Source organism: Accipiter gentilis, chromosome 34 (assembly GCF_929443795.1).
Source record: "Accipiter gentilis chromosome 34, bAccGen1.1, whole genome shotgun sequence".
NCBI classification, from domain to species: Eukaryota; Metazoa; Chordata; class Aves; order Accipitriformes; family Accipitridae; genus Astur; species Astur gentilis.
The window spans coordinates 12,855,162-12,876,178 of record NC_064913.1 but is presented as its reverse complement, the minus strand read 5'-3'; the positions used below and the strand labels follow the sequence as shown (position 1 = coordinate 12,876,178).

The following is a 21,017-nucleotide window of genomic DNA, read 5'->3' as shown; positions in this document are numbered from 1 at the left end:
AGGTCCAGAGAGACCAAGCAACTCATCCAAGATCATACAGGGAGTCCGTGCCAGACCTATGAATGGAATCAAGATGTCCAGTCTAGTCCTTAACGACAAACATATCCCTAGGCCCATTAATGGCACTTGAAAAGGAAAATGACAGAGTAATACAATTAAATTCTTTCTCATGAGTAAATAATGAAGTACAAAACCTGCAGCAGGTGTTGAGTGTGATTACCAAGTGAGTTTCTGATAATTAAACTAGACACTGCTGTTTGAACAGCTAGGCCTTGCAGAAAGTGTACTTAATTCAGGTTGAGAATACATGGAGAAGCAGAGATTTTCAAAGCTTTTGTAAGAAACCTGCTAAAGTCTTTATATGGTGAGAGGTGCCTACCGGCTCTCGAAGCCCCATCAAAGGTTGGCTAGTTGGCTGGCCTGGTTGTTAAAATCTAGGGCAGGCAACCAACAAAACACATAGGCACATAAATGGCATCTTGGACAGAATGCAAGGGCCTAGGACCCCTAGAGAGACTGGAAAACCCCATCTGTGACACCCCCCCCCCCGATAAAGCTACTTTCTGAAAACGCTTCCCCTGAGCACTGAAAGCATTGCTGGACAGCACCTTCCCGGGAGAACTCCATCTCTCCTGGGTTACCCAGTATGTTTCTTCTATAGTTAAGTGAACTTTGAGGTGCCTGCCTTCTGTCTAGGGGCCATTTGGGAATCAAACAACATTGGTCCTGACTATGTCCTTAAAAAATGCTAGTTTGCTAAGCATAGCTCAAACATCAAACTCCATCATGGAGTGAGATGATAGTGCAAGCAAGGAGATGGAAAAAGAGCAGGCAGGAAAGAGAACTGGATTTCCCCATTTGATGTTCAGATGCTCATTTTGGACAGGTGAAGCTGAAGATTCTGGTCTCTAACACGCACTAACTTGAAACGACTGGGAGTGATCACTGCACTAAAGCAAAACCAGATAAAATTCAGGCAGCAGATCCCCGCCATTTCTCCCTTCCAGGATTCCCCGATCACCCCTGAGCTCATGAAGCTCTTGCAGAGTTTAAGACAGGCACCCAGCAGTAGCCCTGAGTGCATTCTCTCAACCCAGGCAGAAAACTGTTTCAGATGCTACGAAGCTCTTGTGCTTCACATTCTGCACGGGCCACCCAGAGCCCCATCCAGGAGCCTCCTTGCCCAGGTGCCAGATGAGGAACATCAACTTCTCCAGCACTTGATGAGTTCCCCTTCTTCATGACCAAAGTGGTCAATGCTTTTCAAAAACAAGGCCTTTTCAAACCATCTCAGTTTGCACCTTTGTGCACTGAAAAATGCCTACCAAGCCATGACCCTGAAGGGGGAATTTCTGCTGAAAAAGCCCTTTGGCTCACTGACTGCAGAGTGAGCGCAACTGAGGCTTTAAAGCCCTAAACACTGAGGGCCCTTAACCCCAAGGTCACTGGCTGAGTAAACTTCCAAGATGGGGCATATTGATTTTTAAGGTCTTTTTAAAAACTAAGTATTTCTTTGTGCTTGTCTACTGTGAGAAGGAATGTCTGAGTCAGGACGGAAATGGATATGGAAATATATCAGGATTTTGATGCGTAACAGTGGAGGGATGGAGTTTAGCACAGCATAGAATTAATTTAATTTTAATCACAGCCTATACCTAGGGACCCAAAGTAAGGTCCAAAATAAATTTTCTCCAGTAATGCTGTGCTAGAGGTAAAGTAGAAAGATGAGTCACCCGTTTACCCAAAAGATGACATGGCTCAAACCTTCCCTGGATACTTATAAAAATGCATCTTTTCCACTGTAGAGCCAAATTTTAAGAAATATACTCCCACGTCCTGCTGAATGAGCACAGTCCTTGACTTACCACCACACCAAACACAGGCAAGTTTGCATTTTTTTCTGGATCTGGCACAGAATCTGTCCATGAACGGCGGTAAAACTTTTGAAAGCCTTGACCCTAAAAAGACCCTTTCTGATCCTAAAAGGAACGTTCACTTAGTTCCTGGCTGGAAACGCTTTGGCATTTTCCCAAACACCAACTGCACTGGGCTGCTTGTGACGCCGAGTACGTGTTCCCATGTGCCTGCTCAGCTAAGACTAAACTAAGACTGCCTGATCCACGAGTGATTTTGGCTATTCGCAGCACCCCTACAGGTTAAAATATCTCACCCCACCCCCGAAAAAAAAAAAAAAAAAAAAAAAATCGAGTTTTGCTTTTAACTTTTTAACCCAGGTCTGGAAGCTGCTGCTCCTGCGCCAGTCAGGGGCTGGCTGCCACCCGAGCCCCGCGCCTCCAGCCCGGCCGGCGGCAGCAGCAGCACCCCGGCCTGCCTTCTTCCTTCCTTCCTTCTTTCCTTTTCTTCTTTCCTTTCTTCTTTCCTCCCCCTCCGCCCTCCCGCCGGGCACGGCTGCCGCCGCGGAGGCGGGCGCTGCCGCCGGCCCTCGGCTCCCACCGCCCCGGCCCGCCCCGCAGAAGAAGCCCGGCCCCGGCTCCGAACGTCCCCTCAGCACCGCTGGGGCTTAACGCTTTTAAAACACCCGCTTCCCCCTCAGCGGCGAGAACCAGGTCGAACCGAACGGGGCCGCCGGTTCTTCACCACAGCGCGGAGCGGGCGAGAGAGCGCTGTGAGGGGAGAGACACCCCCCCCCTCCCCTCCGCCCTCGCCCCGTACTTACAAGAGGGAAGCGGGGAACTACACAGGGCGCCCGCCGAGCCTGCGCGGGGAGCACCATCTTTGTTGAAGGCAAGAGGGCTTCGCCGGAAGCCGCCGCCGCCGCCCTGCTGCGGGCCGGCCGGCTGAGGAGAAGGGCCGCGGCCGCCGGCCCCGCTGAGGAGGACGGGGCGGGGGTTTGGCGGGAAAGCCGCCGCCGCCGCCATGTCAACTGTGGGCAAGCACCGGACGGCAGCGTCCCACCCGCCTCCCGGGCGGGAAGGTGGGCCTTGGGGCGGGGGTCTGCTGTGGGGTTGTGGTTGGGGGGGAGGTGGGTCTCCCCCTCGGACCGGGAGACCCTGAGGTGGTTGGGGTGTGTGGGGGGGGGGGGGGGTCCTCTCCGCTGGCGAGGGGCTGAGGGGGGGCCTCCGCCAGGGAGGTGCTTTTCCAGGAGCTCGGAGGACCTGCTGCGCTCTCGGCATCTGGGTGGTGGGGTGGTTTGGGTTTTGGGGTTGGTTTTTTTTTTAGCCAGTGGAGGCGTCGTATCTAAAATTAAATTAGAAAGTACAAAAATGGAGTTTTCGTGACATTAGAAACAGCTGATCTCATTACTCTCTAGGAATACCGGTTCCTGTTTGCGAGTATGTGCTAAGCCAGACTTCATCCAGGTGCTGGTACCATCGTATCAAACGCACGGCAGTGTTACACCGAATACTATGTGTATTTAGCTTCATTACTTTCATCTGAACAGCCTCAAAATGAAACTTAGGTAGATTAAAACCATTTAGTAAAGTAAGATGAAAACCATCTGGTAAAGTAAGATCCAACGTGTGCCTGCCACAGCGCTACGCACGTTCTCGTACTTTTATTCATCTATTATTGAATACAGAAACATCTCTTTCACGTTATTTTATGTGAATATTTGAAACCAAAGTACAGTAGAAGGAGAAATCTGATTCATAGAGCTATGAAAACGAGGCGGTGTCATTTCCTATCAGGTATCATGGAAGAACTTTTTTCCATCTTCACGTAGGTGTCAGGTGTCACACGGGCTTGAGCAGCATCAGCCCTTTTCTTTCATGTTGGGACCGCAGTAATGATGAAAGAAAAAAAAAAAAAAAAAGATCCTGCAGAGCTGGAACATGCTACCTTGAAGCTGCAGACAACCACAGCGAGCTGGCTGCTGTCTGCTCGGCTTGCTAATGCCTACCCTCTGGAAAAGCAGTAAAGGTGGTTGCTGCAGCTGCTGCTTGAAGTGTTGCCGCTGTGTGAATCCCATTTGCACAGTCGGTTGAGACTATTCGTACAGATTTAAGGGTATTTGGAAGTTTGTTATGGAAACCTTTACATGCCTTTCCTAGGCATTGTACCCAGGAAATAATTTGCCATGGAAAAACGTAACCAAAAGTATTATTGGTAGAGCTCACATACTGCGTATGTTTAACATGATATTTATCCACAAGATTTTGCATAAAGATATGCACTTAGTCACACTTGGAAAGCTTGGATCCTTTTCCTTTGATTTTCCTGTGGCTGACAGCAAAGTTGAGAATTTATGTGGATGCAGAATGTAAATCACAGTCTTAAAGGCAAAGTTTGTACACTGGATTTAAGAAATGTTTAAAAAATTCTATGCATTCACTATGTGGCCAGCTTCTACAGAGATGCTACTTATTTGGCAATTTTAAAGCAGTATTTTGGTTTAATTGACATAATGCTTTTATCTAGGATTATTTCCAGACAATAAATTTGATACAAGGGATTTAAATGGCTTTTAAATAATTGAGAAACAATATCTTATTCCAGTACATCTGTGAAACCAAAGTAAATGTTTTTTGTCTCAGGTACACATGTTAGTCTTCTAGGAACACAGACATAAAAAAACTTAAATACTCCTATGGGTTGTTTCGGAGTGATGCATTAATGTATTTACTATGACCTCGACAACACTGGAAACCACACAAGTAAGTCATTGGTAACTCTTAAGATGAGAAGTATGCTGCTGTTGTAGCAAAAGCACAGCTGAGGTGGTTTTAAATTTTCATGTCATGGATAGTTTGTAATACCGGTTGTGAGAAAATACATTTGTAAACAACACAAAACAGGGAGCAGAGAACACCACAAACCATCTCTATGATCGTTCTTCAGCACAGCGCTGTACAGCTACTGAAAGTTTCCTTTCTTAGCTTCTTGTATTTCTGATTGCAGCTTTTATTTTCCAGTCACGATGCAAGGAACTGTATTATATCTGGAATTGGAGTGACCGAACTTGGAGACTTAAAATATCACATCATTGTAATCCTGACAGCTGCATTTAATTGCAAATAATGTGCCTACATTTTAAAATAGAAAATGAAGACAAGCAGTTACATCACTTGCATTTACTATATCTTTTTGCCAGATGAGGCAATTAGGATTATTTATTTTATGCTGTCCAAGAATGTCTTAGAAAGTTAGCAAAACATATGGATACGCACAGAGCAACTCCGGTTCCCACTCAAGTAAATGGTAGCCGTCATAGAGCCAGCATTTAGTCCCGTCTTTGCTTACAGTCTAAACAGAGATGGAAAGAAGGAAAGCAGTGAAAGGAAACAGATAAGCCTAGGAAGGAGGATAACAGCAGAGATCCAAGTCTGATTAAAGGGGAAGTCTGGTGTTTCCTTTTCCTTCCACTAGCTTATAACTAGTGCTGCACGTTCACTAGCAGAAACTGTAAATGCACTACAGGTGTTTCGGGTTCATCTTCAGTAATGCACTCCAGGTGTTGATTATACTCCACAGTTACAGAACAAGGATACGCACAGGTAATACTTTTAAGTCAAAGGAGAGAAGCCCTTAAACTTCTAATTTCGGTTCTGTTTGGGTTCAGCCCTGACTAAAGTTCTTGAGTTCAGTTCTGATCTGAGTTCAGTAAAACTTCAGAAGGATGGTTTGGTCCTATTCCAGTTTTAGGGACAAATAGATATAGATACAGATACACACACATATTTGAGCCAGTTTGGGTTCAGCTCAACTCCCCACTAACTCTGCTCAAATCTCAAAGCTAACCATGTAGATTACAAAAGTATTTACTAGACTTTGTAGATCGGTGGATCACAGCCAATCCCGCACATCAGTATCATCAGACTTTTAGACTTCAGACCTTGTTCTCACTGGTTCTGTGGATTGGGGAATTGCTGGTGGTCATCGTGCCACACTTTTGAGGACTGCTGAATTCGGGGTAGCAAGTCCAAATCTGTGGGAACCAAGCTAAGCGGCATCTCTTCTGACTATGCTGTTCTCTACATGTGGGTTATTCCAGATCAGAATACCAGATTTTTAAAATTACCTTACACTTTTTTTTAAAGCTCACTTAAAAGTCCCAAATCTTTTTAGAAACTGTACAATAATGAGATGTAAAAAAAAAAAAAAAAATGCATTTGAGAGGATCCTTTGTGCTAATTAAGAGTCAAGCTGTATGCTAGCATGTACATATTTTCTTTGTTTTCTACAGACTAATTTGTTTCTGCTGATAAGAAGAGCCAAAATGTGTTTTTAAAACTAGTGCAAGCAGATTTAATCTATTAGGACTATGCTGTTTTCAATTGTCTGTAGGACAGCATTCCAACTTTAAGGACAAAAGAAAAGAAATATGAGCCTCTAGATTTGTTTATTAAAAACACATCTATTTGGTTAAATCTCTCACAAAACCTCTGAAATGAAGATGGAAAAAAAGAAACATATTATATGGTTGCCTGTCATTTTCAGAAAGAAGAGCACAGAAAACACTTCTGAATGTGATGTATCTCAAAACCACTGAAAATATAAGTCAGGGTGGCCCAAACTCGGTGGCCTGAAGACCAGATGAGGGTCTTGCAAGCCATTGCCATCCACTGCCGTCCCAGGCAATAATCCCTTCCCTTCCTCCCTCTCCTCTTCCTCCTCACCCTGGTCCCCCTTGCACTTCCCTTTGCAAGCATGGCCCTCCCTAATGCCAACATGCAGGGCTCCTGCGCCAGCCACCAAAAAACAGGCTGATGCCAGGGACGGGACGATTTTGGTATGGAAAGGTTGCCCAACTTGTAGACGGAGATTAGGCGTGTTGTGCTGGGTGCCAGCAGGGTTTGAGGGCACTGGACTGTGGCTTGGGAGGGGGTGTCACTGTTCAGGTGGCATTTGCTACTCCAAAAGTGATTCTGTATCCCTCCTGAGAAAAGGTGACGGGCAGGACTGAAGTGCCTCACTGAAGGGCAACAGCCCCCCGGCTGCTGCTCAAGATTATTCTGATACTTCGTAACTTCCCATTCATTGAAATAGTAAAGGCTTTAAATTAAATGCAGTTTGAAGAGAGCAATGAATACAAAATGTAGGTGACATGTCATGAACTTCCTTAAAAGTATTGTTTTATTAAAAGGCATGTCCAGCACGTAGCTAAAATATAGCAGGGAACGTTTCAAAACATCTTAAACCATGGGGTTTGAAGTGATTGTGTAGTGTCTATACATTCACCTTTGTTTCAGTAATAAAAATGTTTATTAGCTGTACTGCAATGAATTAATTCTTAATGCTGTTTACTTTGATACAAATAATCTCTAGCCAAAAGTTGAATGCAGAATAGTTGTAAGAAAAGAAGCAGGCATCAATTGCAAAACTTTTGGATTAATTCCAGGAAAAAAAAAAAAATCTCTGCAATGAATTAATTGTAATAAAACCCCTGCAATTAATATTTGCAAAATATGACTCACTATTTCTCAGAATTTTTAGTCCATTTTCTTTATATTAATTAATGTAATTCTGTGTTTGTTTTTGAAGTTTAATTTAAATATGTTTTGAGGAGACAGATGAAATACCGCAAGCCTCTAAATATTTATTCCAGACTTATGAAACTATTTTTTAAATGTAAAGCAACCATTTTAATAATGTGAGAACAAACAAAGAAAATTCACGAATTAGCCTGAAAATCAAACACTGAAAAATAAGTAAAAGGAATTTAAGATTCAAGTCTGAAACCTTTTCACAAAACCAGCTCGTTTTGTTTGCAAATTACAGTATATGAAATGGTTGTCTAGCATGTTAGATAAAAGACTGGAAGGTTGGTTTTATTTAGGAGGAGAATAACTACTGCTTTTTGTCATCTTCTGTTTCTTTCCCAGGCTTTGACCTGGACAAACTCATATACAGTACCTATATTTTTAAAGGTTTTTATTTTCAGGTTAAGCTTTTCAGGAGCTAGTAATGATTCATGGAAAGTTTTTACAGGTAGCCTAGCAAGAGATTTGCCACTGCTTATACTTTTTCCATACGTCCTGTTCTCAAACAAAAAATATCCTTAGATTAAAAATTTACTTACTCTATTTTGTTCCCTTTCAAAATGAAACCTGCCTGCATTGCATGGGTACAGTGGGCAAGTTAAGCAGCCTGCAGTAGGCACTGCATCCTCCATCAGGGGAGTTAAACAGATGAATTTCCAGAAAAGTTATCTTTTCGCAGGCAGCTTCCCTCACCGAAAACATGCATCTGAAGTGCTTTTCAGCTCACAAAGGAGCAGCAATGCCAATTCTGCTGCAATCTAGTTAGACAAGAATCTCACTTCCCTAACTTACTTTCTTCTCTCTTCCTAGCAATGCAACCAGTCAAGGATATTACCATCATTGCAGCTTAAGTTCCTATCAATGTTAATTGAAATATAAGCGACTTTTCACCCCACACTGATAAATTACAAAATGTTAAGTCCACTGCCCACTTTATAGATGGGTAAATTGCAGCTAATATAGGCTCAGTCTTGTTTAATATTGTTCTTCCTAAAAGAAAATGAACCGGCTAAAAATCCCATAAACAGTAACAGTTGATCCACAAGTTCTGCCCTCCAGACTGTGTCAAGCAGCACACTAGGTAAGAAAAAAGCAAATGTATGATGTGTGTAATATAAGTGTCCAGAACAATCCAGATTCTATTTCAGGTCTGCAACCTAAAGAGATACAATTAAATTGTAACAAAGCATTTCGAAAAGGGATTGTACAGCTTTCAACTGTCAGTCTTACAACTGTTTCTTACATAATTCTTGTTATCAAGCCTGATCCAAATAACCTCAATAAAGTCAAAAGAATTTGCACTGGGCTTTGAATCTTTTCCCACGTTGAACATACTTCTGCATTCACTATTTGTTAACTGACAGCGCACCAAATTGCAATTCTCAGCTATGAAACATCAATTTCGGAACAATTTGACTGAAAACAAAAGGATTTACTTACAAAAACCCTGCCTGCCAGTGAAAGAAGAATTAAGGCAGGAACACTGAATGTGGGGGTTTTAAAACGTATTTTGTTCTTTGCAGCACTCGGCACTAATTTTTTTCCTGGGTACTACCTGTTTAAACTTTTTCCTACTAAATGCCAGCTTGTTCCTTATGCTAATATTGCAAAAAATGCATTTTATTCCTCCTTAATACCATAGAAAGTAGTGGTATTATTTTGGTATTTCAGTTCCTGGAGAGTTAATGGCTCCAACTTTGGAAGAAAAACAAAACAAAACACAGCTGCAATCCTTTTTTTAAAAATAGCATTTAAGTAGAATAAAATCCACAATTTATCAGGCAGATTAAACACCATAATTATGGTGATATGTTTTTACATTTCCCCAGACTTTCTCAGAGGCACTGGCTATTTCAAAGCCCTGTAGATAACGTGATTAATAAACAGTTAATCTCTTCCCCGCCTTGGCAACCCTGGGACCAGGACAGACTGATTTTGCTATAAGCTTATTTCCACCACCACCCCCCCAATTCAGTTATCTAGGCAGACTTTGTTTATATGTGGTTTCAAACTATGCTGATACCAGTCATTCCCTTGGACCTTTAAGATCTACTTAACACACCTTTCAGCATCGTACTAGTCCTGGTGGTTAGTTATTTGATACACCTTGTGAGAGGTGCCACCTCTCATAGGAGCTGCTAGCTTTTTCATGTTCTTTCCCTTCGGTCCCTTCTCAGACACCAAAAGCCAGACAGGTAGTTCCCTCCTCAGCAAGCAGCGTAGCTTGTCATCTGCTTTTCTGGCAGCTGTATTTTACCTAGCTTGTAGCGTGCCCTCTGTCTAAGACGGCCGATGAGGACCAGTGATGGTCGGCACCGATGCCCTTCACAGCCCCGGCAGCACCGGCTCTGCCTCCCAGTTTCTTTGACTGATCTGCAGCCCGTTGTAGAAATTACTGAATTTCAGCAATACTGTGGCAAACCGCCATGTTGTAAAGCAAGCTCAGACCTTGGTGATCCAAAGTTGTATGTTGGTGGAGTGTTGTTTCCAGGCATTTTCAGTCATGCTAAGGGCTTAGCAAAATACTGAGACCTGCTAACACTCATAAAGAAGTGGTTTTCAGGAGCTAGGCTGAGATACCAAAGTAGCTTGTCATCCCCATTTCCTTTGTGTACAGGGCACTAACCAGCTCAGACCTTTCAAGTAATTTCTAGTTATTCTATTTGGAAATTTTATGGTTTATGAACTAGAAGTTTCCTTTATTGCTATAGTTTTTAAAAAACAAAATTTCTCCTTTCAACAGAAAAGTTTCTTATAATTATTGCGAACCAGTAATATAACTTTTAGAATCCCTCAAGCCATTATTTCCTCTAGCAGTCAATATGATACTTAGATTTATTTTAATGACAGCAACATCGGCAAAAGTTTTATTTTACTTTATTTTAAATGACTGTTAGACATGACACCCATGTCTAAAGGTATCTTTTCCCATTTCCATCATGTGTTTTGGCTTAAGAAGAACAAAGCCCTGACATCACTTGACTTCCTTTCTGCTAGATCCTAGGCTTATAGCCAAAGGAAAAATGCATAGGAATTTTATCGGGAATACAAGAAAAAGTTCTTGAATACAGCATGTAAGTAAATAAAGTTTTTTCTATGATCTTTAACAAGGTAGTTTACCTACAGGAACACTTTCTAAGATACAGCAATTCATGCAACTACAGAACCCTGTAAGTTCCGGATTGGTTTAAGATATAAAAATAACCCCTTCTGCCCCCATATTCTAGTGAGCAATTTTTCCTTCTTGCTAATAATTATATATTGTTTATCTAGAATGTGGTTATATAAAATATAATTAGGACAATACTGATGAGATCAGATTAAAATAAAATTACTTCTAATGCAATGGGCGCAGCTGCTTGGTTACATTCCCACTCTACCCACCCATCTTGTATTTGAACCATTTTCTGTCTCTGGTGATAATACTAGCAGCAGGTAAATACCCATACAACTAAAATGGAGCCATAGTTGACAGTTCTGCTAGGTTTAGTGCTCAACTAAATACAGTCAGCAGTTCCATTTTCATCATTCATCTTGCAATTATTTTTTTTCCCAAGCATCACCTTTTAGGACTGTGGGATTCTCAGCTTTCCCTTAATTGAAATGAAGAAGTTGTCAGCAACTAACATTCCAGGTATAAGCTGGAAAATCTGAAACCTCCAGACTCAAAAATGAAAAAACAAAGCAACACATGGGGTGTAAAAAAAGGCTTAGGATTAAAGTCCTTATCATGATTTTTGGTTGACTCACAGGCATTGAACCTGTGAAACTGGCTTCACTGAACACTCTGTACTAGCAATTCAAGATGACATGTATCAGTTAGAAGTAATTTTTGGAATCTGAAGGCCCAGCAATTTAAAAGCTAGTGCTGCAAACAAGCCACAACAACATCTGTAAAATTAAAAAAAAATAATAAAAAAAAGCACTGGAACTTTTTTTTAAATGTTTGGACAATATGATCATGCCTGAAAATTCACAAGGTCTACATGCAACATTTTTGCACCACTGTAATCTAATCGTGTGCTATCCTTGGATTTTTTTGTACCCGAACAAGTCATTCCTCTGTGCTGCATTAGAACGAAGCCGAGCTTTCAGCAAGCTATAGTGTGGTTTAGTTTTACTAGTGCAATGCATCAACCCTAGGGCTGGCATCCTAATGAGGACAAGAACTATGCTTTCATACAAAGAGGACTAGTTCCCCCTCCAGTCTGTTCAAAATATTGTTCACTGCTTCGAGCACACCATAGCTACAGACCCTACTTTTCCTCACAGTAACTAATACGAATGATACGAAGCCTAAGTCAGTATGCTCAATGTTTGGTGACTTGATTCCACATCACAGTAACTACTCTTGATTATTTACAAGAATCACCACCTTTCACTTTACTAGCACTTCTTGTCTTCAGCCTGCCGTTTGCCCCTGTGCTTTGGAGAACCGCTAACAAAAAGCCCAGCGAGCTGCCCTGTATCTGCCCCATGTCATTCCTCAGAGCTTGGCTCTGCTGTGGGGTGTACCTGGCGTGTGACTGCTCACAGCAGGCTGCCAGCAATGAGACATAAATCACTTCTTACATGTACAACATGACTGTCTCATTGCACCCCAAAGCTCTTATCTTCTCAGTCTGCTTGTTCCAGCATTGGTATTTGTGGTTTTAAATCCCCAGGCCAGGGGCTAGCCTGGAGGGAACTTAAAGAACCTCACCACTGAGACCCCAAGTTTATCACCTTGGCTAAAAATGCCCAGAAGTAGAAGGTTAACGTAGCAGCAGATTAGAGTGTTTCTTACTGTAACAGAAGTTATTCCGTATAGCAGCTATCTCATCTCAAGGTAGAGCTAGACAAGAACTGTAAGAACACACATTCATCAGGATGAAAGAACCGTATTCCTGGGAACACTTTTCATGGGCACTGCTCACAGGAAAACCTCCTCAGCTTCAGGGTGGCAGATCCCAGCAAGACAGATGACAAGCACAGAAGAACCGTGTGATTACGACCCGTACCTGGAATACAAGAGCTCTTCTGGGAAGGAACCGGAAGGTGGTAGCCATTATATGTGAAACACTTCCAACTATCTGCTACATTTTGGCAGGGCGTGGAGAAAAATTTTGCATAACAAAAGCTTTTGTTTTGTTTTTCAGGAGAAAACTCTACCCATTTCTATACTAAAGATTACATTAAAAACAGGGAGAGAGAATTGAAGCCATGGAGGAAGAGGGAGAAAAGCCACCTTTTCCACAAAGAGAACAAAATATCAAGCATTTGCCATACCAAGGGGCCATCCCCTCTCTCTCAGGTTCTTGGTGTCCTCCTCATCTCAGCGGCTGTGCTACTCATTTCTGCCAGCACATTAATGACAAAACCCAGTGCCTAACACTGGGAGTTTAGATGCAACAAAATAAGCTGGTCAGTGCCCCAGAGTTTATGAGAAGGGACAGAGCATCTTGACACTACTACAGAACAGTTAAGTCACAAGGAAAACAAGAAGATTCTTTTATATTGTTTCTATTTCAGCCTGGGCAGGGCTAGATCACAGCAAGTCTTGACAACCCTCCTTGTTCAAACACAGTTCTATTTGCTTTAATTAAAAAGCTAGGGAAAGAGTTAAAACTATGAAATGCTTGACTAAGGATGAATCTATGTCCTTGTTACTCTCAGCCTGGATAGTTCTTCTATTAAATACTTCACATGTAGACTGAGGAATGGGTACCGAGGGCCTTAGTCCCTTCTTGCCATTTGGAGGACTGCTGTAACAGAAAAAGCAATGTCCTATGCTAATACCTAACTATGGGAACTCAGCAGGCAGCCTCTAAGCCACTAATCTGAACATAATCCAGCTCTACCTTTGAGCAGCACCACAAAGGCAAAGCAGGGGTATTCATCCTCACTGATATATGTGCATTTATTTGAGTATTAGCTGAGAAATTATATAAGTTGGTAAGATCCCTGTTCCTGAATAGTAGCAAATCCATACATACAAAGATTGGGAGATTGTTGTGCAATTTGATTTACTTTATTGAGTAATAGTCTGATAGCTACAATGGTGAATTAGAAGAAAAGAAAAGAAAAAAAACCTAAGAAAAAAAAAAACAACAAAAAAACAACCCCCTCAAAAAAAAAAAACAAACCCAAATCATATTTCCCCACATTTTGGGAAACAAGCTGAAGAAAACATTCTACACTGTAGAAGACAGCTCTAACTGCTGATATCCATGTTTTGACATTGGAACTGAGCAACTGCAAGTCTGCAGCGTACAGTCCTAAAGCCTCAACCAAAAGAGGCTTAATAGTAATAACATGGATATATCACCACTGGGAAGATGTTAACATGTTAAAGATTCTGGGATACCAATCTGGTATAATCAGCAACATACTGGGTTCCTATGAAAGATGTGGCATTTCTCTTTAAGGTCAGCTTTTAGCGAAATTTGAAAAATAATGTTTTAAACTGATTACATACAGTACTCCTTTGCTTGCAGAAAAGCACAAGAATTACAGTTTAAAAAAAAAAACAACTGAATACATGATCACTTTTTTTGACTGGATTTGATTAGTTGCATAACTTTGGCAAGATTATCACAGTGTGATCCAGTTAAGCTTTCAGGATTATACGAACACCAGCACCAAATTAATCTTGGAATCGAACAACTGAGATACGTATGAGAGTGCATAAGTCTCTGACCACTTCTGCAGTCTCTCCCAGTCCCACTGCTTCAGTTAGCATTTGATAGTTAGTGCGGTATTTTATGCTATTGACAAAGCAACACAATCTGGACAGATTCCTGGCTTCTCTCTCCTCGCAAGAATAGCATGCCACCTTGTCAAACCCCCGAGGATGCAAAGTGGGATTATTCTACATAAAGTCTCCCTTTGTGGCATCTGAAATAAAAACCTTTCCCCCAGAACTGCCACTGTTTTGATAGTGAATTCCATGCTGAGTTGTACAACTGGTTACTCAGTTCTCTGGCTGATTTTAAGAATTGCATTTAAAAGTTACTCTGCATTAGAGGCATTTAGAAAAGACATTTATACCTGGTATTGGTACTCTTTCAAGTACTCTTTTAGTCTTGTTGGTAATGGCAGCTCCCAAATCCGATTTGTACATTTGTTTATAGTTACTCTGCAGTGGTGTTGCAGAGATGGAGCAGACGTATAGAGAGGTTTGTTCAAGTAAAGATGAACTGTTCCATTTGAAGGTGTTTCGGTTCTGTCCTTGCACATAAGGACATAGTACTCAATCAAATGCACAACGCTGTTGAACTGTTTAAGTCTAGATCTGACACAAGTGATAGAGTCCAGTCTAAACTTGCCATCTTGATATTCTATACGTAGATTGGTCGGTCCCGCTGAGGTTTTTACAGAAATCGTCAGTAGATATTCTGAATGGGAACTATCCCTAACCAAGAAGGTCCCTTCGGGGGCATCCTGTAATCTCTCTTTGGCTTCAGCAACAGTCATGTTGCCCCAGTACCATCCTGTTAAAAGAGGAGAGGAACAAGGGGTTTGTTTATTCCTGTTTGTTTAAAAAGCTTCTCTTTGGCCGATACACTTGAAATAACCCATTTCCTTTGTTGTTTGAAAGCTGAAGTCCTGCAGGCACTGTAAATTTTTAGTTGCAATTTAAATTCATCTGCTTTACAACGCGTCTCGTTCCGACAGAGCCTTCCAGGTCACCGTTTATTTTCCTATCTACGCACACACACGCACAAACTTTCCTGCAGCGTCCTGCGAGGCTTAACGCCGAAGCCGCCGACCCCGCGGACCGCCCGTAAGGTAGCCGGGACGCGCCCCGCGGCTCCGCGCTGCGCCCACGCCGGGGCGAGCGCTGCGGCCGCACGGCACACGCCGGCAGCCCGCAGAAAGCCCGCTTTTGGTAGCTGTCGGCAGGCTGCTGCCGAAGCGAGCTTCGTCTAGCGATCAGTAGCGGCGAGGGGTACGAAAACAACTTCGGCGGCGGGGCTGCGGTCCTCGCCGGGGAGGCGGTGAAGACAAAAGCCCTTCCTTCCCCTCCGCCCGCGGCCGAGCCCCGCGTCCTGCGGGGCCGGGCGAGCCGCCGCCGCCGCCGCGCCGAGCGCAGGTACGCGGGGCCGGGGGGGATGCGGCGCCTCCGCCGCCCCGCTCCCCACGCCGCGGCCGCCCCGGCCCTCGCCCGGCCGGCGATCCCGGGCTACCGCCGGGGCGCGGCGCTGCCGGGGCGGGCGGTGCTTTCGCTTCGGCCGCCGCCGCCGCCCCTCCTCGCCGCCGCGGGGCCGCGACCCCGCAGCGCCGGCGATGGCAAAGCGTCGCCCCGGCCGCCCGCTGCCCCTCTCCGCCCGGCGGCTCTGCCCTCCACGTCGCTCCGCCTTCCTTCCCCCGGGACCGCGGCGGGCGGCGGCGAACCGGGCACCTCGGCGAGCGCCGCCGCCGCCCCGGGCGCTTCCCTCCTCCCCCACACCCCGCCGCCTCCTCCTCCTTTCCCGGCCGGCCGCCCGGGCTTACCTGCCCGCCGCAGCTCCTCCATAGCCGCGGCCAGCTGCGCCGCCTCACGGGACTCCTCGGCAATCGGCGCCGCCGCCCCGGGGTGCCCCCAGCGCCCCCCGGAGCCCTCCGCGCTCTCCAGGGACCCGGCGGAGCGCAGGGTCATGGGAGGGAGGGCGGCGGCGGTGGCGGGCGCGGCCCCGGCCCCGCTCGCACGCAGGTCGGGGGCTGCCCGCGGGAGGAGGGCTCCGCTTCGCCGCCGCCGCGGTGCTCAACGCCGCGCCGGGTGCATGGCCCCGGTCCCCGGCCCGGGCGCCGCCTGCGAGCAGAGAGAGAGACAGAGAGCGTGGTTAGCAGCGGCGGCGAGCCCCGCGAGAGGCGCTCCCGACGCAGCCCGTGCCTTTCTGGCGCTCCCGCTTCGGAACTTCCCAGCATCCAGAGGGACCCGGGGCGAGAGATCACCTCCCGGCGGAGCGGGGGAGGGACATCTCCTCCCTCCCACCCGCCGCCGCCCAGCCTTGTCCCCGGATCCCCTCCGCCGGGGCCGAGGCGGAGGTGGTCTCGCTTTATTGCGAGGGCAAACCCGCTGATGCGCCGCTGGCCGCGGCCGGGGTAAGGGGAACCCGGCCGGTACCGCAGGGGAGGCGGTGGGGGAGAACCGAGCAGCGTACAGGTAGGAGCGGGGAGGGGTACCGGAGGAGCGGGGCCAGGTCGCAGACCCGGCGCCGCCCGGGTTGCAGCGACACTGGCACGGTACGCCTTTCAGTAAGGTCATAGGCGAAGTCGTACCTCTAGGAACGGGAACGCGGCGTGGGCCGTGCTCCCGGGGTGGGAGCGAGCCTCTCCCGGGCGGCGGCGTGCCCGAGGGGCTGCGGGGCGGGTGCGGCGGGCAGCGCCGGCTCCCGGGGCTCGCTGGCCGCTTGGGTACGGGAAGGGGCAGAGTGGTGGAGGGCGCGATATATTTAGAGCGGGGCAGGAAATGTGCTTTTCCCGTTCCATTAAATCCCGATACTGTAAAAAAAAAAAAAAAAAAAAAAAATTATCTTTCCGCTCGGCTAGACGCGAACGGGAGGGACAACAACAACAAAGAGTCTCTCGCTCTCCCTCCGACACGCCCGGAGCGACGGGGAGCTGGGCAGCGCCAGCGAAGGGAGAGCCTAGCCGGTTTGGCCGGGGACGGGTCTCACGGGGAAGCCCGGGACCCCCGCCGGTGCTTGCGAACCGGGCAGAGTCTCTGCCTCCAGGTGCGCAGCAGCCGCCGCCGGCTGAGGGGTTTCGCCGAGGTGACTCCTCCCGTCCCAAGTTCCGCGGCGGAGCTCGGAAACTTTTCCCAATTAAACTTTAGCAGCAGCTGATAGCTTGCTCTGCCGGGTATTCTATCGCAAAATACGCAGGCACACAGGCGGCAGCCCTCCGGACAAAGCCCATCCCCGTCCCCTTCTCCCCCACCCCCCCCCACAGCGCAGGACCTCCCGCCGCCGGCTCGGGGACCGGGTGCAGGTGCGCCCTGTCCCCGGAGCGGCTGCGGGGCCGGCGGCGGCAAAGAACCGAGCGCAGGTGGGATCAGCTTTGCCGAGGGGTGGCTCAGGCGCGACCCCTTTGCGAAGGGGAGACCCCGGGGGGGAAGCGCCTGGTCGCGATGTGCCGCCGCCCGCCGGGAGCTTGGCGGGGACGGAGGGGGTTTTGCGAGGCGGTGGCGGCTAGCTTGTCCTCCCCCGGTCAGGGACGAGGAAAGCCGGAGCAGCCTGCCTCCGGGTTCGGCAGCTCCGTCCCGGGAGCAGAAGGGAGGGAAGAGAGGGAGGGAAGAGAGGGAGGGGGACACACGGACACGACACCGACGACGACGGGACTCACCCGGCCTCGGCGGGACGGGGCTGGGGCCGCCGCTGCCGCCGCCTGGAGGTGAGGCGGTCAGGTTGTTCTCGCCTCCCCCCTTCTCCCCCGGGCGGCGTTGAAGGGCCGGTGTGGGGGGACACGGCACCCTCCGCCGGGGAAGAAGCGTCGGGGCTGCGCTCGGGCAGACAGACAGGCTGCCGCTGCCGGAGGAGGATGGTGCTCCTGGGGAAAGAACACCCTCCGCTCCCCCCCCCCCGTCTCCCCGGCGCGGGCGGTCTGTTCGCCTTTGATTGCGAGGCGAGGGCATCCTGCCCCCGCCACTCCCCCCCCTCCCTCCCTCCCTCCCTCCTCCCGGGATGGCTACATACAAAGGCTGCTTTCCAGGAACTTTCCAGGAACCGCATCATGTGACAGGACCCGCTCCGGCGCCTCCACCGCGATCGCGGCCAGCCGGGGCCGACGCACCGAGCCGCCGCCCCTGTCACGCCGGGGCAGCGGTCGCCTAACCCTGCCCCGCACCGCCCGCTTTCCCCCCCCTCCTCCCCTTCCTCCTCCTCTTCCTCAGCCCGCGGGAGACGCGCGGCGAGCAGGTCAGTGGCTCCGGGCCGCCGCTGAGGTACCGGCGGGCGGGCGGGCGGGCGGCCGTTGGAGCCGTGCCTGAGGCACGGCCCCGCGCGGCGGGCTCCAACGGCCGCCCGCGAGCCCGCCGGGCCCGCGCGGCACTTCCTGAGGTAACCGGGCGAGCGCGGGAGCGCGGCTCCCTCCCTTTTCCCTTCCCTCAGAGGCGGAGGGCTGAGGGGTGCCCGGTCTAACCCGTCACCGTGGGCACCTGAGGGCGGCGGAGGCGGCCGGGGAGGGGGGGGTGGCTGGTGCCAGGAGCTCCGTGCCAGGGAACTTGAGGCGGTCGAAGCTCCTGGGACACCCCACCCTGGTCTCCACCCCCCTTCACCCTCCGGCGCTAAATACCTCGTTGCTACAAACAGCCATTACCCGCCGATGCGCGCGCCGCTCCTTCCCCCCCCCCCCCCCCCCCCCCGCGATTTTTTTCTTTTTTTTTTTTTTTTTAAATAAACCCGAAGCTGGGGTTTGGTTTGTTGTTTGTTGTTTTTTTTTTTCAGCCTAAAGATGATTGATGGTGCCGCGGGTGCTGCTCGGTATAACCAGGCACCTTCCGCCGCTGCCCCGGCGGCCTCGAGCCGACTTTAGAAAGATTTAAAAAAAAAAAAAAAGAAAAGAGGGGAAACGAAGCAAAAGTAGTCAGATTAGTCTCACCCCTGCTCCTGGCTGGAGGTCAGGGCTCTCTGTAAATTGTACGGGGGTGTTCGGGAGGGAGTATTTTTCGGGTTTGGTTAAGGTGTGTCTTTTTAAAGTCCTCAGGAAAACATAATATCAAATAACATAAAGTAATGTCTTTAAAAATCGGGCTGGGGGGGGCCAGCTTTTGTTATCAAAGAGATAAATAAATATCTATTCGGCTGGACGGCTGAGGGAGCGGGGCTACGCCGGCTCCCCTGCACAGAGAGAGCTCCCACAGGGACACTCCTGCCTTGGGTCGTACTCGCCAGCAATTCCTGAAATTGAAGGTTTCTTTAAAAAAAAAAAAAAAAAAGTCACCGTGGAGGACAGTTCCTAAAGGCTTTTGTAATAGATATTACTTATAATCTTTAAACATCAGGGGATGAGTGAAAAGTATTAGAGTTAATAGTTCTCTTAAAAAATAAGTGCTGTATTTAGTAATTAATCAGATTCATCTGAGGAGAAAAAAAAAATCTTTCTTAAGTGAATTGGTCAGTACGGTTTCATCTGTTTGTGATGCCTGGGTGCTTTTAAATTTAATTTATTCAGTTTTATGAAAATGGTGGTTTTAATCGCTGACAGCACCACAGATTTAAAATGAGGTCTGAGGAACAAACATGGGCTTTCTTGCTTAAGCATTCTCAGAAATGGTTTAAAACAATTTAGGTCTTGAAAGTCATTCTTGTTCCTGGTTTTGTCCATGCAGTTCAGATAGCCTCAGATCCAGCCTCCAGTGACTCTTGTGGAATCCCCACTAACTGTTTGTTAGATGTGAAAAGGGGAGAGAATATGTGTCCTCTGAAATCTAGTTGACAGTTCTGCTACCGATGATGTGAGATCTTGCATAAAATCTAATTTACTTTTCCAGAATAGCACTGGCTTCACTATGTTCAGAAGAACAACAACAAAAAAAAGGAATACAGATCTATTTTTATTACTAAAATAATTCCGTGTATGTATATGCTGGCACAGAGCTTTTGCTCAAAAATATGTTATTCTGACATAATGTTCAAATCAGGGCTATTCCTTTAAAGTTGACTAATTCATCTTAGAGAAATGGAATGCATCTTGTCTAGATGCAAAGCTGCTTTTTTATAGCTTTGCTGTAGTTCTCTTTCCCCGTTTTATTTATTAATGGCATTTTTATGTGGATAGTATCTCAAGACTTCCTTTGCTTCTGCTGTTTATTCGTCACTTGAAGTCATAATTGTTTCTAAAACCACAGCTGGCTGCTATAAAGGCAGAGAGAGGAAGACCATGATTTATGTGGTGAATGAGAAACAAGAACAGAAGAATGTAATAAATATTTGTTACTTAAAACTTCAGATATTGTTATGAAAAAGGTAGCATAAAAATTAAATAGGCAGTATATCAGCAGGATCTTTCCTAAACAGAGCTCTGTTAAGTTTTTTTTTCATGAGAAGTTAATGTCTTTTAAAAATAGTACTAAAGATCTGATAAATTTACAAGAGTAATGAAATTCAAACTTAAAAACTGCAAATCGATCTTTAAATGACACTTTTGGCACCTCATAAGAGTGCTTCGGTTCACAGTTACCTTTATTCTCTGGTATGAGACTTTCTATAAGTACTATAGGCTCCGTGGAATAAGTTAGTATTTCACTGTTTCTTTCAACAATGTTAGTTAGCTGGTTTTCTCCTCTGTCTGCGTGTAAGTCTTTCACACAGTCACAGGGGAGAAAAAAAAAATTAAGGGTAAGAAAAGGTGATTAAATTAAATTACTTTTGGGATTATGGGCCACATGTGGTGCATGAAACTACTTTAAGCTACTTTTTAGCTTCTTTGGGATTAGGATGTTTAATACATGCTTGGTCTGCCTTAAGAGTTTTACTATATAAAAAAATTAGAACAGAGTAGGAGAAGGATGTGAAATGGAGAAAGAGAAAAGAAGCAGCAGACTGAAAACTCAGCTTTCCATCATGTAAACAAAATAAGGTTTTTTTAATTTGCCATGCAACAAACAGTGAT

General features: G+C 46.8%; 2 protein-coding genes and 1 long non-coding RNA gene across 6 annotated transcripts in view; 1 reads left to right on the top strand and 2 right to left on the bottom strand.

Moving 5' to 3' along the window:
- The window catches only part of CRADD (CASP2 and RIPK1 domain containing adaptor with death domain), a 79,898-nt gene extending 76,980 nt beyond the window's left edge, over window positions 1–2,918 (bottom strand). For both annotated transcript variants that reach the window (XM_049792150.1, XM_049792151.1), the window contains exon 1: window positions 2,678–2,918. In XM_049792150.1, coding sequence (XP_049648107.1) covers window positions 2,678–2,879 — 202 coding nt within the window. In that variant the 5' untranslated portion in view covers window positions 2,880–2,918. The remainder of the gene's footprint in view (window positions 1–2,677) is intronic.
- On the top strand, window positions 2,898–4,978 carry LOC126034441 (uncharacterized). The gene is made up of 3 exons (XR_007504629.1): window positions 2,898–2,935; window positions 3,272–3,326; window positions 4,875–4,978. It is a non-coding gene; the product is annotated as an uncharacterized LOC126034441 (long non-coding RNA).
- SOCS2 (suppressor of cytokine signaling 2) lies at window positions 3,465–16,141 on the bottom strand. 3 transcript variants are annotated; one of them, XM_049792152.1, is made up of 4 exons: window positions 15,918–16,087; window positions 14,472–14,914; window positions 5,130–5,205; window positions 3,465–4,985 (listed from the first exon to the last, which is right to left on the bottom strand). In XM_049792152.1, exons 1-4 carry the CDS (start codon window positions 16,060–16,062, stop codon window positions 4,930–4,932), a joined length of 720 nt encoding a protein of 239 aa, XP_049648109.1. In that variant the 5' UTR covers window positions 16,063–16,087; the 3' UTR covers window positions 3,465–4,929. The 3 variants fall into 3 exon arrangements, with proteins under 3 accessions (XP_049648109.1, XP_049648110.1, XP_049648111.1); XM_049792153.1 differs by lacking the exon at window positions 5,130–5,205; XM_049792154.1 differs by lacking the exons at window positions 3,465–4,985; window positions 5,130–5,205 and having other exon boundaries at window positions 8,201–14,914; window positions 15,918–16,141.
- Between the last annotated feature and the right edge of the window lie 4,876 nt (window positions 16,142–21,017).